This window comes from Tiliqua scincoides, chromosome 3, assembly GCF_035046505.1.
Source record: "Tiliqua scincoides isolate rTilSci1 chromosome 3, rTilSci1.hap2, whole genome shotgun sequence".
NCBI classification, from domain to species: Eukaryota; Metazoa; Chordata; class Lepidosauria; order Squamata; family Scincidae; genus Tiliqua; species Tiliqua scincoides.
Window position 1 is genome coordinate 237,128,243 of NC_089823.1, and position 14,695 is coordinate 237,142,937.

At 47.5% G+C, this 14,695-nt stretch overlaps 1 protein-coding gene across 1 annotated transcript in view; it reads right to left on the reverse strand.

Annotated features, from left to right (window-relative positions):
- DIS3L2 (DIS3 like 3'-5' exoribonuclease 2) overlaps positions 1-14,695 on the reverse strand; it is a 267,654-nt gene that overhangs the window by 98,299 nt on the left and 154,660 nt on the right. Inside the window, exon 11 of the mRNA XM_066621078.1 lies at positions 12,784-12,863. Within this exon, the coding sequence (XP_066477175.1) occupies positions 12,784-12,863 (80 nt within the window). The remainder of the gene's footprint in view (positions 1-12,783; positions 12,864-14,695) is intronic.

Here is a 14,695-nt window from a genome sequence, read left to right on the forward strand (position 1 = left end):
GGATGTCCCCTGGTTCTGGTATTATGTGAGAGTGTAAAGAGCATCTCCCTATCCACTCTGTCCATCCCCTGCATAATTTTGTATGTCTCAATCATGTCCGCCCTCAGGCGTCTCTTTTCTAGGCTGAAGAGGCCCAAACGCCGTAGCCTTTCCTCATAAGGAAGGCGCCCCAGCCCCGTAATCATCTTAGTCGCTCTCTTTTGCACCTTTTCCATTTCCACTATGTCTTTTTTGAGATGCGGTGACCAGAACTGGACACAATACTCCAGGTGTGGCCTTACCATCGATTTGTACAACGGCATTATAATACTAGCCGTTTTGTTCTCAATACCCTTCCTAATGATCCCAAGCATAGAATAGAACGAGGTGTCACAAAGTGAGTGCACCTACTCAGGAAGTGGCTGCAGCGCATGCACACTTACAGTGTGGCTGGGGTGATGTCTGAAAATTGCCCCAACTGCTGCTGTGTGTGTGCATGCTCTCAGGAAGCGACTGGCGCATGTGCGCTCTCACATAGGTGGCAGCAGCAATTTTCAATGGGCTCCTCCAGGAGAGCCTGGAAGTGACATAACAACATCATATGACACTGCAACATTGCTGCCTCAGGTGCCACGGCTCTTAGCAAAGCTGCTTTTTATTACTCATCTTTCCTTCTTCCATTTTGTTTAATTTCTTTCCCTTTTGGACTTTTAATAAACTAGTCACATGCAAGTTCCTCCATCCCCAGCCAGGGAAGCCATAAGGGGGATGGGGCCTGTGGGTAAGTGGATATTTCTTGGCTCCAAGGTAAAGAGGGCTGGGAAAATGGGGTTTCTGGCTGTGCAACGGAGACTCCAACCAGGCTTCAGAGCAGTGGTGGGGAGAGAGCGTCGCTACCCTCCTTCCTCCTTCACCCATCTCCTGGACTTAGTCCAGCCTCAGTTCCAGGGGAGCAGATATGTAGCCTGTCCAGAGACTACCTCATCATCAGTTCCTTATGTAGCTCTGGGTCCTTCTGTTACGTGAAAATCTCCTTTTCCCTTCCAAGTTATGATTTTGTATGTATTATGGACTAAAACTCATGCAGGTCAAACCTCACAATACAGGACACCCTTCCCCCAGTACACTTTTCCAAGGCCCTGGTAGAAGTCACAAGTTTGCACAACCTCTAGCAATGCAGGGATGCCTCCTGATCCAATCACTGTTATGCAAAACAAACATGCACCTCCGGAGGAAGAAGTCCATTGTTCTATTGTTGTAGCTTTATCACTCTTAAGCACCTTATGCAACCTCCCTCCCCCCCCCCAGGAGGCCAGTCATGGCTGATACCCAGTCATCCTTTTCTTGCATGCTCCATGTGTCCCAGTGTGTGTAGTGACCATGCGCATCCAGGAGGCCACATCCGGGTCATTCACATCCAGCTTCCAGGTCAGCAAAAAGCCTTTTAAGAGAGAACTTTGCCACATGTGCTCTCTCTCTCTCTCTCTGGCTGCCCCCTCCAAGGCAAAGGTCCTCCACAGGACTCTCCCCTCCCCAACTGGTCCCCGGGACAGGTAACTACATTTCTGAAACTCTTTCCCTTCTTCCCCATCTATTCCTCCCTTCTTCCCCCATCTTTAGTTAGCAACTGGGTTATGCAGACCAGGGACCCCTAAAATCCTTCCCTACAACCTATCCTTTTCTGATTCCTTCTCGGATGCACCAAATACACAGCACATGCAACCACCATAAAGCTAGGTACACCAGACACAAGTACTAGAAGCCTATACTTATCAATTCTCCATGTGCATTATATTTACCTATGTGTTTTGTAATAAAAATATAATCGTTGATTGAAAGTTATTTTTCTCCCAGTCTCCCCTTTAAGCTACAAGGAATTATCTCTGCATTACGCTGTTTTGTTATTCAGCCTGCGATTCTGAGGTTTCCAAAAGGGTAAATAAATAATTCCCCTTAAAACATAACAGCCATTTTTGGTAACACTTCCCTTCCTGGGCTGATCCTCTCATCCCCACACCCTGTTTACCTGGCCCTGTCCTGCGATTAAAGGAGCAGCAGTGCCCCAGGGTACAGAGGCTTCTATCCTGCAAGGAGCAGCTGGAGGTTTTGACCTTCTCCTTTTGAGACACCCACAAGACACCCAGCGTTTTCTCCTGCTGTTGTGGCATCTTCCACCAGCCCGCTATCTTCAGGTTATGTAGCCCCTTCTCTGAGAACCCGTCCGTCCTTCTGAGAACGCATAGGGCCCCAGCAGCTTGGTGGGTGGTGGGGGAACCAGGCATGATCCTGTACTTTAGTAGCATGGTGCTGCTCTCTCACTGGGGTTGTGGTGGGGCATCTGGAGTCCCTGAAATGGGGGAGCAAAACCAGAAGCAGACATTACATTTTGACCCTTTGTCTGCTAAGTCCATGTTCAAGTGTAATTCTCTGGATTGCCACATCTCTTTGCCCTACAGACACAACTGTGGTCTGATTTTTTAATAAGAACCCCCAAGGTTCAATGCTGTCCTAGGAGGATTTTTCCCCCCAGATTCCCACCCCCTTTGCCTGGTCTCCACAAGCTGGGATGGTGGCAGCAGACACATCAAGGTTTTTTTTTTTCCTCTGCTGCTGGTCCAGTAAAGGGAAAATGGGGAGCAGCTAGGGGTGCCTCTGCACTAACCACTAGGCCCTATTCCCCTTGATCAGCTGGACTTTTCGTGGGAGGTGAAGGCATTTGTAGTAATACCCAGAATTTGTTGGCTCCTGAACTAGACTGATGTTTTGAAGACTGAAAGCCTGAATTTGGATGGCTGCAGTGTCCAGACACATTGCACAACTACCGTCACTCTTCACACCAAAAGGTATCAAGCTATTGTTCAAAGAAGCAGGCTCTTTCTTTGTTTGGCTAACTTTAAAATCTTCCTTGTAAGCCCTGAGGGCACACAAGTTTCTGGACACATCAAGCAGTCAAGTGTGAGTCGGAGGCTTTGTTTACTAGGCAACAGTAAGAGTGGATGTCATATGAGGCAGTTGCAGCCAAGGGACATAGAAAAGGCAGGCCTATTTCCTCCGCTCACCTTTTGCCCCTAACACCAAAGTCACCCACAAACAGTGCTGTGCATCATATGGAACATTGAACACAACACTGAACACAAAGAACCCAATGTTCTTGGGCAGAGTTTCAGATTCTCTGGTAATGAGGTTCTAAGGTGGTGTGGGGTGGAAGGGGTGGTCAGCCTGCCCCCCCCCACTGTTCCCCATGGCTTTCTTCCCACCTGACAATCAAAAATGCACTGCTTCACATCTTCCAGATCCACAGCTTTGGGGCAGAGAAGGCTGGTGTCTCCATCAGGGCCCTACAGGATCAGGCCTAGGAACTGCCAGCTAGAAGTTGCAGTCAGGCCAAAATCAAAGGCCAGCACCTTGAGCCAAGACCTTGGGCAGGAGGGGCAGAGGCAAGAGCACAAAAGAGGCAAGATCTGGAGCAGTGAACAAGAATTAGAGAGGCCAGAGGCAAGTGTGTGGTCAGGTCCCAAAAGGGAATTCAGAATCCAGGAGACCAGAGATAGAAAAAATGGACAGAGGCAAGGCAAAGATCAAATTCAGATCAGATGGTGAAGTGGGTAGGGTGAGGTGCTGGGTGCCTGCACTGTTACTGACACTGAAGAGTTGCTCAAATCACACAGCAAAACCCAGAGCTACAGCTACATAAGGCAGCAAGACCTCTACAGACTCCCCAGATACCCTGGCCCAATTGGGCAAAGGAGCTGCAGTACCTTTTCTAGCCATTAATTGGGTGGTGCTGTGGTACAATAAAGTTCAGGCCAATCGCTCCCACTGCCCAAAGAGCTGCCTTAGTGGCACAGATTTCCAGATTTGAGCTCCCTGATTTCTTACAGTTTTTTATAAGAAATCTGCAAGAGACCCTCAATGGGAGACTGTGCTCAAGGGAGGCTCCAGCTGCTCCACCTCTTTCCTCCTGTGCATGTGTGTGGAGGTAACACACAAGGGAAGCGCTCACTCCCATTGCCCACAAGAATGGGCAAAAGCTGCTGAAGAGTGGAGAGATGTTACAAGGCAAATAGAGAATTCCTAACCCTAATGCAGGCAGTGGTGAGGGACAATTTGCATGGCGGAGGAAAGGTAGCTGAGGGTACCCAGTCCTTCCTCTGCCTGCCAGTTCTTCAGTGCACGCACCTCCCAGGCATACCTGTAGTTTGTAATCTGTTTTTTAAAGACCAGTAGTAAGGCCAACTGGGGAAAACTGGCTTGGGGAGAATTAGTAGGTGCATACCCTCCTTCAAGCTGGTGCTTTGGGAGGCAGACTGGAGGGGAGAATTGGGGGGTGCACACCCTCCTTCAAGCTGCTGCTTTTCTCCTACAAATGCCACCAGTGTCATATTCAAGCAATGAAAACATGTGCGGGTTTAGGAACAAGGTTTTGCAAAGTAATGTGTGATTTGAACCCCTACGATGGCAAGTGACCCTACAATTGCAGGCACACCTAGCATGCAGTTCTGAGTGGCAATCTGCAGTGGTTCAGGTTGATTGCCCAAGATCTCTTTGACGCTGAACTGCTGAAAACTGAACCTGGAATTCTGAACATGCGAAGACCTGCAGCTGCCTAACAGGGAGCCAGTCCACTGGTTCTTTAGCTCACTCCAATTGGCAGCAGCTTTCTGGAGTTTCCAACAAGATCTTACCCAGTTCTACCTGGACTGAACCCAGGCTCTTCTGCAGAGGCTCTGCTACTGGGCTACAGTTCTCCAGACTTTCTGCTGCCAAAGTATATGCTTTGCCATTGAAAGATCCACAGCCATTTTAAAAGAAGAGTTGCAACATGAAGCTCTGACGTCTGTGACCTGCATCCATTTGTCAAATCAGTGTGATTGTGTTTATTTTCCATAATTCTCCTTTCTGCAATCATGGAAAAAGGGCAAAGGAGGACACAAATGCTCCAGCCCAACCCTCAGCTACTGGGACTACACAGACACCTTCTAGGCTTCCAAGGATTCAGTGGGCATAGGCCACAGTTCATTCTATGTCCAGAGCCTGGTTTTTAGCCACCTAATAAACAATAAGTGTTGTTATTACTGTGCTGACTTAAGGGCTAGAACAGCCATTCCCAAACTGTGAGTCATGACAAAGACACTGTGGGTTGCCTATATGAGAATAGGGTTGCTAGAAGCTGTTTCTGGAAATTTTTTGTTCAATAGTTATCTGGAGATTGATGCAGATTCCTGGAAACTCCAGGGCAACCCTATACCCAAGGTCCCCCTGCACCTCTTGGTTGAGTCATTACTCTGGCCTTGGCTCCTTTGAATCAGCTGCTGTTGAGAAGAAGTGACTCTGTTGTATCCAGGTAAGACACGTATCATACCCAATGAAGACACATAGTGGAATTATCCGACCCTTGAAACATCTTGCCACATCTTAGTGAGTCGCTGCTCAGAGCTTGCTCCCTGCCAGACAAGAGGTGCCCCGAGATCAGTGACATGCACAGAAATAAAGGAGCACCATCCCTATGAAAGTGGATCATTTTCGTTCTTACACTATTGGAAAGGAAAGCTTTTCAGGTGCAAGAGTGGAGCACACCTACAACTTTAATTCAGCAAAAAAAATAGTGTGATTCTGTTATCAGAAGCATTGCTAAAATTGGTTCTTTTACTAAGACCACAGATCAAGACAGATTTCTATGCATGCAAGTTGGGCAGGGAGTTTTGCTGTGGAGTAGTAGAAGTATGTGTGCTAGCAACACTTGTATAGAAGCTTGCATAAGCTTGCAAATGTACACAACTCCCCCTCGCCACCACAACAAAAGCAGAACAAAAAGCAGAAAGTGGGGCAGAATGCACCACCCCATCCGACACATTCTGACTTGGTTCCAAAGAGCCCTGGAGAGAGCAGAAATTTCTTCCACCTGCTAAACAAGAAAGAATCACCAATTTCCCCACAGGCACTCTGGTTGCTTGCAGCCCATGTCGATACTGCTCCAGACAGTCCCTGAACCTCTGGAGCAGCTTTCTGGGACATCTGCAGAGCTGCACAAAACCAGCAGGGCATTAGCAACACACACTGTGTACATGCATGGAAGTGCTTTCAATTGTGTGTGAAGATCTTCAGAATTCAGTGCATGTTCAGCAGCAGACCAAGTGAAAAACCATTACGCAGAAATGAACAAGGAGTGGAAAAGCACATCTTTGAAAGTCGCATTTCCAAGTTTTCCATGAGAAACTGGAACCTTTTGAAGCAACTCTTGTATCATGAGGACGAAGCCCCAACTCTACGCATTACCAGATTAAAAACCCTATAGAGTTACATTCGTGTTTTGTCTGCAGCAGCTAATAAATCACACATCCAGACTCCTAAATCCCATTATGAAGCAGCTTTAAGAGACACTCTTCCCATTGCAAAACCAGAGGTGTACAGTTGCCTGAGCTCTACATGCCAGCACCTTAAGCCTGACCAATAATTTACATTTGGGACAGGCTTGGCCTTGAAAGCCTCTCTGAAGAGTGAATTCCACAAACAGCAGCCAGAGATCTGTACCTGGGGGCAGACTGTGATCTGTGGGTGGTGGAACAAGGCCAACTGTCACAGGCAAATTGCCATCTGGTGAGTTTTGCCCACAACATCTGTATAAATGAGGGACTTGATGAGATGCCCTAGCCCCAGGGACTTCCTGCTAGTATGCTGATAGTCCTGTCAAGGCCCATGTCTCCCTAAGGAATGGGGAGAAGACTCCTGCCTCTGGCAGGATCACTCCAACATTCCTGACCATGTAACCTTTGAAATTCTGAGGAGCTGAGGGCAATCAAGAGCTTGAGTGCAAAGGGAGGAAGACTCCTTGCAAAGCCCTCCAAAAACAGAGTACAGTGCACTTGAGAACCTACTTTATGGTAGTGGTGACAATGAAGAAATCTTACTCCACCACCGCCGTCTCTGAACAGTGCCACACAGCAGAGCTTTCCCAAGTGATAAGAGACTAGTCGCCCAATTCTACCAAAATTCCACCAAGCCAGTGCAGCAGGGCCAGCACAGCTTGTGCTGCATCCCATGGGGGAATTTTGCAGTCTGGAGCTCTCCTTGAGGTAAGGGAATTTGTCCCCTTGCCCCAAGGAAAGCCCCACCCAGTGCAAAAAATCTACTCAGACATGTGTCGGCTAAAGCATTAGCGCAAGTCCAAGTGGATCTGTGTCGGTGGATCAGGCCCTGGAAAGAGGATAGGATATGAGCAAATAAATATAAATAAATGTAAAACCCAGCCTGAGGACCGAGTAGACTTCCTCAGTCCCCCAAACATGCTTTGGTCTCCTTCAAGTTCTTGACACAGGTGACTTGCTCCTTGTTTAACTTCTGCCCTGTTCCTGTTCCCTTGCCCCACCACAGCCAAGCTCTCTTCTGCTTGCCTGCCTGGACTGCCTTTGATTTTAGGCTTCCCCAGTTCACAGACTTTCTCACAAGTTTGCCCTGGGCCCTCTTTTCCAATCCAAAGCAACACATTCAGACAAAAACCTCCCACCAAGGCAAGCTGTTCTAGGTCACAGCCAAGACAGTGATTCTGTTAAGATCAGATTTCTCTCCCTCTCTCCGACTCTCTCACACATTCATGCATGATACACAAGAGCTCCCTGCTAATGGATGAACCTTACAACAGGAGAACTTTCTGAACTTGGCTGATGCAACAAACTCCCGCTCAACACAAAGACTCTTAGCCAAAGAGATGTGAGGAGAAAGGTCAATCTCTGACAAATCTTGCCACAAGCTGTTTGTATTGCTATTCCAAGCTCCACTCAAGAGGGCTGATTCTACCAAGAAGTTGATGCTCATTGAACGCACAGAGATGGGGAGCAGCGCCCAGCAGCTTTCACAGCTTAGGGCTGTTCTGGACACGGAGGGTGGCAGTGCTGTCCCGGGACGGCAGACCTGCGGGCAAGAGGTCGTGAAGCAGTGCCTCTGGGAGGGATGGTACTGAGTGCCATGCAGGTCACACAGGCTGCCCACATCTTGGCCTGTAGAGATGAAACTGATACCTCTCAAATCACATCTCAAGATGGGAGGCTAATGGGGAACCCTTTTGTTACATTGCCTAGTTGACCCTGTGAGCTTTCTTACATCCAAAAGTTGTATTTAGAACATAAAGACATAAGAAGAGCTCCAGTGGATCAGGCCAAAGGCCCATCCAGTCCAGTTTCCTGTATTGCACAGCGGCCTACTAAATACCTCAGGAAGCACATAGGACAACAAGATACCTGGATCCAGGTGCTCTTCCTTGCACCTGGCATTCTGAGGGAGCCTACTTCTAAAATCAGGAGGTATTACCCTTCTGCACATACCCTTCATGGCTTGTAACCCGTAATGGATTTTTCTTCCAGAAACTTGTCCAATCCCTTTTTAAAGGCATCCAGGCCAGATGTCATCACCACATCATGTGGCAAGGAGTTCCACAGACTAACTACATGCTGGGTAAAGAAATATTTTCTTTTGTCTGTACCAGCTCTCCCAACACCCAATTTTAGTGGGTATTCCCTGCTTCCGATGCTGTGTGAGAGGGAAAAGAGCATCTCTCTGTCCACTCCACTCTATCCATCCCTTACATAATTTTGTATATCTCAATCATGTCTCCACTCAGGCACCTTTTAACTTCATGGAAGAGCCCCAAACACTATAGCCTTTCCTTGTAATGGAGGTGCTCTAGCCAAATCAGCATTTTGGGCACTCTCTTCTGCACCTTTCCCATTTCCACTTTTCCATTTCCACTACATCCTTTTAGAGATGTGGCGACCAGAACTGAACGGAATACTCCAGGTGTGGCCTTACCATCAAATTGAACAATGGCACTATATTAGCCGCTTTATTCTCAATACCTTTTCTAATGATCCCCAGCATGAAATTAGCCTTCTTCACTGCCAACACACATTGGGTCAACACTCTCATCAAGCTGCCCACCAGCACCCCAAGATCCTTGTCCTGATCTGTCACAGGCAGCTCAGAACCCATTAGCCTATATGTAAAGTTTTGATTTTTTGTTCCAACGTGCATGACTTTACATTTACTTACATTGAAACATATCTGCCATTTTATGGGCCCTTCTCCCAGTTTGGAGAACTCCTTCTGGAGCTCCTCACAATCTCTTCTGGTCTTCACCACTCAGAAAAGTTTGGTGTCCTCTGGAAACTTGGTCACCTTGCTGCTTAGCCTGACTCCAGGTCATTTATGAACAGGTTGAAAAGCACTGGTCCCAGGACAGATCCTTGAAGCACACTGCTTTTCACCTCTCCCCACTGTGAAAATTGCCCACTGACACCCACTCTCTGCTTCCTGGTCCTCAAACAGTTTCTAATCCATGAGAGGACCTGTCCTCTTAATTCCGACTGTGGAGTTTCCTCAGCAGACTTTGGTGGGGAGCGGGAGGTGGGGCTGGGACCCGGCAGATATGCCATATCCTAGCCCCCGTTCCCAAGTAGCGCAGAGCAGCTGCAAGCCACTCTGCTCTCCTTGGACTTATGCCACCTACAGAGGTGGCACAAATCCAAGGAGGCCCACTGGGGCTGCAGTGACTTACCCAAAGGTAAGGGGAAGAGTTTTCCTTACCTCCGGTTGAGCCACTTTGAGGCCCTATCTTGCGCCTGTATACAGTGTAGGCCTCTTGCCTTGCCTATTCCAGCACAAGATAGGATTGTGCTGTTAATTCCTTATTCAGGAGGGGCCGATCAGTAAGCAGTATCTGCCCAAGGTCTTCTGCTATGAAGACAGATGCAAAGAACTCATTTACTTTCTCGGCCAACTCAAAGTCTCCTTTAGACTCTTAAGGTCAAGAACTGCTCCATGGAGGAATGGCAAGCATCAAAAAAGCCATCAAGAAACTGTTAAACACAAATGTTTCTTTAGATCAGGGGTGGGCAAACATTTTGGCAGGAGGGCCACATCATCTCTCTGTCACTGTGTCGAGGGCAAAGAAAAAAAGAATTTACCTTTAAAATTTAAATAACTTTATATAAATTAAACATTAAAGGTGGAACTTATGAATGAATTTTACTGAGTTTTTTATAAAACACATGAGAACTATAACACAGGCATGCAGAACCACATGTGAACTATGAACTGTTTGCCACACAGCTCTTGCACAGTGAAAACATACAGACCAAGCCAGAAACACATGGAGACATAAGCTGTTCAGGGGCAATGGGGGGGGGGGGGTTGGGTTAAAAATAATGCCCAGGGAAAAGCAAAAAACATAAAAGGCCTTGCTCTAACTTGCCGGCAATTTGGGCCTGGCGGTTGCAACCGGAAGTCGTGGGCCAGAGTGGGCTCCAACAGGCCCCAACAGGCCAGAGGTTCATTGGAGACTGGAGGCTCCCTGCAGGCCAAATCAGGGCTGCAAATGGCCCCAGGTAGGGGTTTGCCCACCCCTGTTTTAGATGGTTGGAACTCAAAAGCATAAGAAGGTGTTTGCTGTGCAAGACCCAGAGAGGACCTTGCCAGGAAGCCGGCTGAAATGGTTGAGTGGAGTGGCACCCTTGCAAAGGCAATGAACAGACAAGCCTGCAGCACATCTGTCCACCACTTTGTCAGGCTGCTGCTCCACTGGGGCTCTGGCCATCTTCTAACTTGCCACAAGTCAGAAGCAAGAAGCAGCGATGATCAAGAAGCTGTAAGTCAGAAGAGGACGGCAGAAACTTCTCCCTGCTGTGCTGAGGGTGTGGGGGGAGCTGCAGCAGCTCCACATCACTTCTCCCTACCTACTTGGTTCTTAAGAGGCACTAAGTAGACAGGGAGAGGTGATCTGGAGCCCAACCCCCCCTTTACTTGTAAAGCGCATGGAAGGCAGCCTCCCCACTCTGTGGTGATTCCATATGCAATAAGCAGCATATGCTGCATTCCCAGCATCTTCTGCTCCTGTTCCTTTCAAACATCCTGCAACCCATTTTCAATGATTATTTTCCATTTGAATTAGACTCCAACAGTGCTGTCCATTTTTTCTCCACTTTAGCGAATGATAAGTCTGGGACTCCCAGTGGGAGTTGCCTTTGCTCAGACATCCAGGCCACATGGAAACATTCCTTCTCTGTATTAATCCTCCCACCTGCCCCTTGTCCAGGAATTCTCCCAAAGCAGAGTGTGAGAAGGAAAAAGGGGCAACCAGCAGAAAGAGCCAGATTGCAGAAGCAGGCACACCAAACCACTCACCATTGGGAAGACAACACACAAGCATCACCAATTCCTAGCCTAGCCCCCCCCCCCCAACACACCATAATTCTATCACAGAACTGCAACGATTGGACACATAATAGTATCCCATATTAAACATTTAATACCACACGCTATACAAAACCATTAACTTACTTCCCTTAGTTTAAGATACTCAAACTTCAGTTATCCAAAAGCAGCTTCTCCACTGATGATGGTAAAGCTCAATCCAAGTCAAATCTAACATGCCATCAGAGCTACCCAAACACAATGTCAACACAAGGTTTGAGTGAACAAATACACACAGGCAGAAAGCTGCTTTCTGCCGCATCAGACCACTGTTCCATCTACTTCAGTATCTTCACCTACACTGACTGACAGCAGTTCTCCAGGCTCCCAAGCAGGGATTCCTCCTCATTCCCATCTGGGACCTCCTGAATACAAAGCATGTGGTCTGCTCCTGAGCTTCAGCCCTTCCCTGAGGTTTGCATTTAAATATTACACTTGGTCAAAGATGTTCGTGTTTTGCCATGTCCCTAATTCTACCCTCTTTGGAGAGAGGGAGAGAGAGAGAGAGAGAGAGAGAGAGAGAGAGAGAGAGAACTCCACTATGGAGATTTCTGTAAGCATTTTTGTTTTTGCTTCTCAATGACTGTTTTTCCAAAGATTTTGGGTGGAGAAGGGAGAAAAAAGGCTGAAGAGTCCTCAGGTGGTTAAGGAGAGGTGCTCAGTCTTGAGTCAAATGGGATATTAGCCAAGCCAAAATTTAAAATGATCAGTTCTAGGCCTCTGAAAAGTACGCCCATTCTTCTCTTCCAAATACGGTCCTATGGATACTATTCCCCTTCAACATCAATAAAAAACTGCAGCCAAGATGTGCACCTCCTTTCTTCTGCACGGTTTTATTTCTGTTCACTGGGAGGGATGGAAAGGCCGGCCTGAGGCTAAGCATCGGAGGTCTTACCAGGCTGCTCTCCCCCTCCCCTGGCTAAGCACCAGGCAGCTCCACTGCCAGCTTTTCCATGAAGATCTGGTTCAAAGAAAACTCCCCTCTCACCTATTCTGTACCTCTGTGTCATTTTTGCTAAATTCAGGCTGGCACCCAGTCACCTCCTTCTGAGGGCTTCTTAACAACCCAGAGGTGGCAAGACAAAATGATGGGCTCTCATTTTAGTTTATTACCAAAACAGTCACAGTTTACCTCATTTTGAGAAGTTCCCATCATTGGAAAGTGACTCAGCTTTTCCAGCTTGCTCAGTGGCAGTGCTGCCACAGCCACTTGAAACTAGGCTCCAAGTTCTGAGGAAGCCCTGTGATGAGGTGTGCCTTTTACTGAGCATGACCTTCGTTCCTTTCTAGCCCAGGACCACCCTCCCTCCCTGGCAGCAGCTCTCCAGAGTCACAGGCGGGGTCTTTCCTAGTTTGCTGCCTTATGCTGGATTTGCCAGGGACTGGACCCAGGGTGTTCTGCATGCACAGGGCAATTAACAGATAAAGCAATTAACATTCACCAGCTTACTGCCCTGTTCAAAATCAAAATTTCCTGGATAAATTGCATACGTGAAGAGAACACAACAACACCTTTAAATGAACACACAGAGAGACCACAGTTACACAGGAAACGCATCATACCATCAGGTAGCAGCTTGCAAGACAAAGCGTCGTCCAGGTCCTTGGCAGTTGATGGATCAATGGTGAAGATGCATTCTTCCCTATCAAAAAGGGGAAGGGGAAAAAAGAGGAAGATTTAGCTCCTAGACATGCAAAGAAGAAAACTCCAGTAACCACTAGGGAAGCCTGGTCAGAAAATGCCCTACCAGACAGACTTCCTAGATTATAACACATTCCACAGTCCTTCAACAACAATCTCAGAAAAGACTGACCAACATAGTGGGAGAGAACTGCCAATGGCTATTAGTCACAATGGTATATGAAAGCTCCATGTGCAGAGGCAATGGGTTGCTAAATACCAGCTGCAGGGGGTGCCAGCTGGGGAGGGGACTAATATCTTCCTATCCTGCTTGTGGCTTCTTGGAAGCGTCTAATTAGCAACTGTGGAAAACACGGTGCTGAACTGGATATACCAAAGGTCTGATCCAGCAGGGTCGTTCTTACATCCTTCTAGTCCACGGGTGTCCAAACTCCAGCCCGGGAGCCATTTGCAACCCTCAGGAAATCAGGCCTGTGAGTAGCCCCCAGTCTTCAATGAGCCTCTGGAGACTTGCTGGATCCCATGCTGGCACAGCGTAACTGCTCTCAGCATGAGGTTAACTGTTCAACATCTCGCATGAACTGCGGGCCAAGGGCTCCCTCAACTGCTTGCTCTTTCATGCCTGTGATGCAGCAGCAAAGGAAAGGCCGGCCTTGCTTTGTGCAAGGCCTTTTATAGGTCTTGAGCTATTGCAAGACCTTCATGCATTCATATAAGTTCCATCTCTAATATATTCATTTATGTAAATTTATTCAAATTTATTGAAATTTGAAATGTAAATTAATTCTTTTCTTTCCTGGCCCTGACACAGTGTCAGAGAGATGATGTGGCCCTCCAACCAAAAAGTTTGGACACCCCTGTTCTAGGCAACTGAAGTGATGAAACCATAAACTGTGGCCAACAATAATCAGACACAGAGTTTGTATACCCTTCTCAAGATAGAAACCTTGGCTAGCATTAACCATGGTTAGTACTGATGTATATGCAACAGTGTCATGGGCAGGAAGGGATGAATTTGTGTCAGAAACGGAAAGCATGAATTTTTGCTCCCACTTCAGATTCCTCAACCATGGTTGAGCAACTGACAGAACTATGGTTGTACTAAACCTTGGAGTATTCAGGGAAGGAAAAGCTGAGGCAACAGAGCTCCAGGATATGTGCTGCTGGCATTGTGATGCTCACAACAACAAACAAAAATAAACACTATGTTCATACTCTAGGTACAGCACACGTACATCTCCCACATCATCTTTCCCCCTTTAACTTGGTCAAACTCCGTTGATAATGTGTTCCAGAAAAGAGGTCAAAGTCCATTTGATTACAGGCACTAAGCTGCAAATACTAGTTGCAGGGGAGCAAATGGGGAGATGGCTTCTCCTGCTGTGGCCGTTCCCAGAGATTGGCCTCTGTGAGCAACAAGATGCTGGACCAGATGGATCTTTGGTCTGAGCCAGCAGAGATATTCTCAGTTCCTTATTTATTTACTTCATTTGTACCCCGCCTTTCTCCCCAGACCCAAAGTGGCTGACAACAATCAATTAAAAACACAATTAAAAACATGAATTAAAAACAAGATTAATTCTTTAAGATGTTTTAACATCTCTGGCCTGCTAATTGGGAGTTTGTATAGTGTAGTGCAGGGGTCTCCAAACCCTGGCCCAGGGGCTAGATGCGGCCCGTGGCGAGCCTCTATCCAGCCCACAGCCAGCCTCTAACCCCCTTTGGCCCAGCTGACCAAACACAACCAGAGTAGTGCTTGTGGGGTGGGGGAATGGGGGTCCATTTAAGTGTGTGCTTTATTTCTTGGGCTGTGTTGGTGCTTGGAGAAGTCCT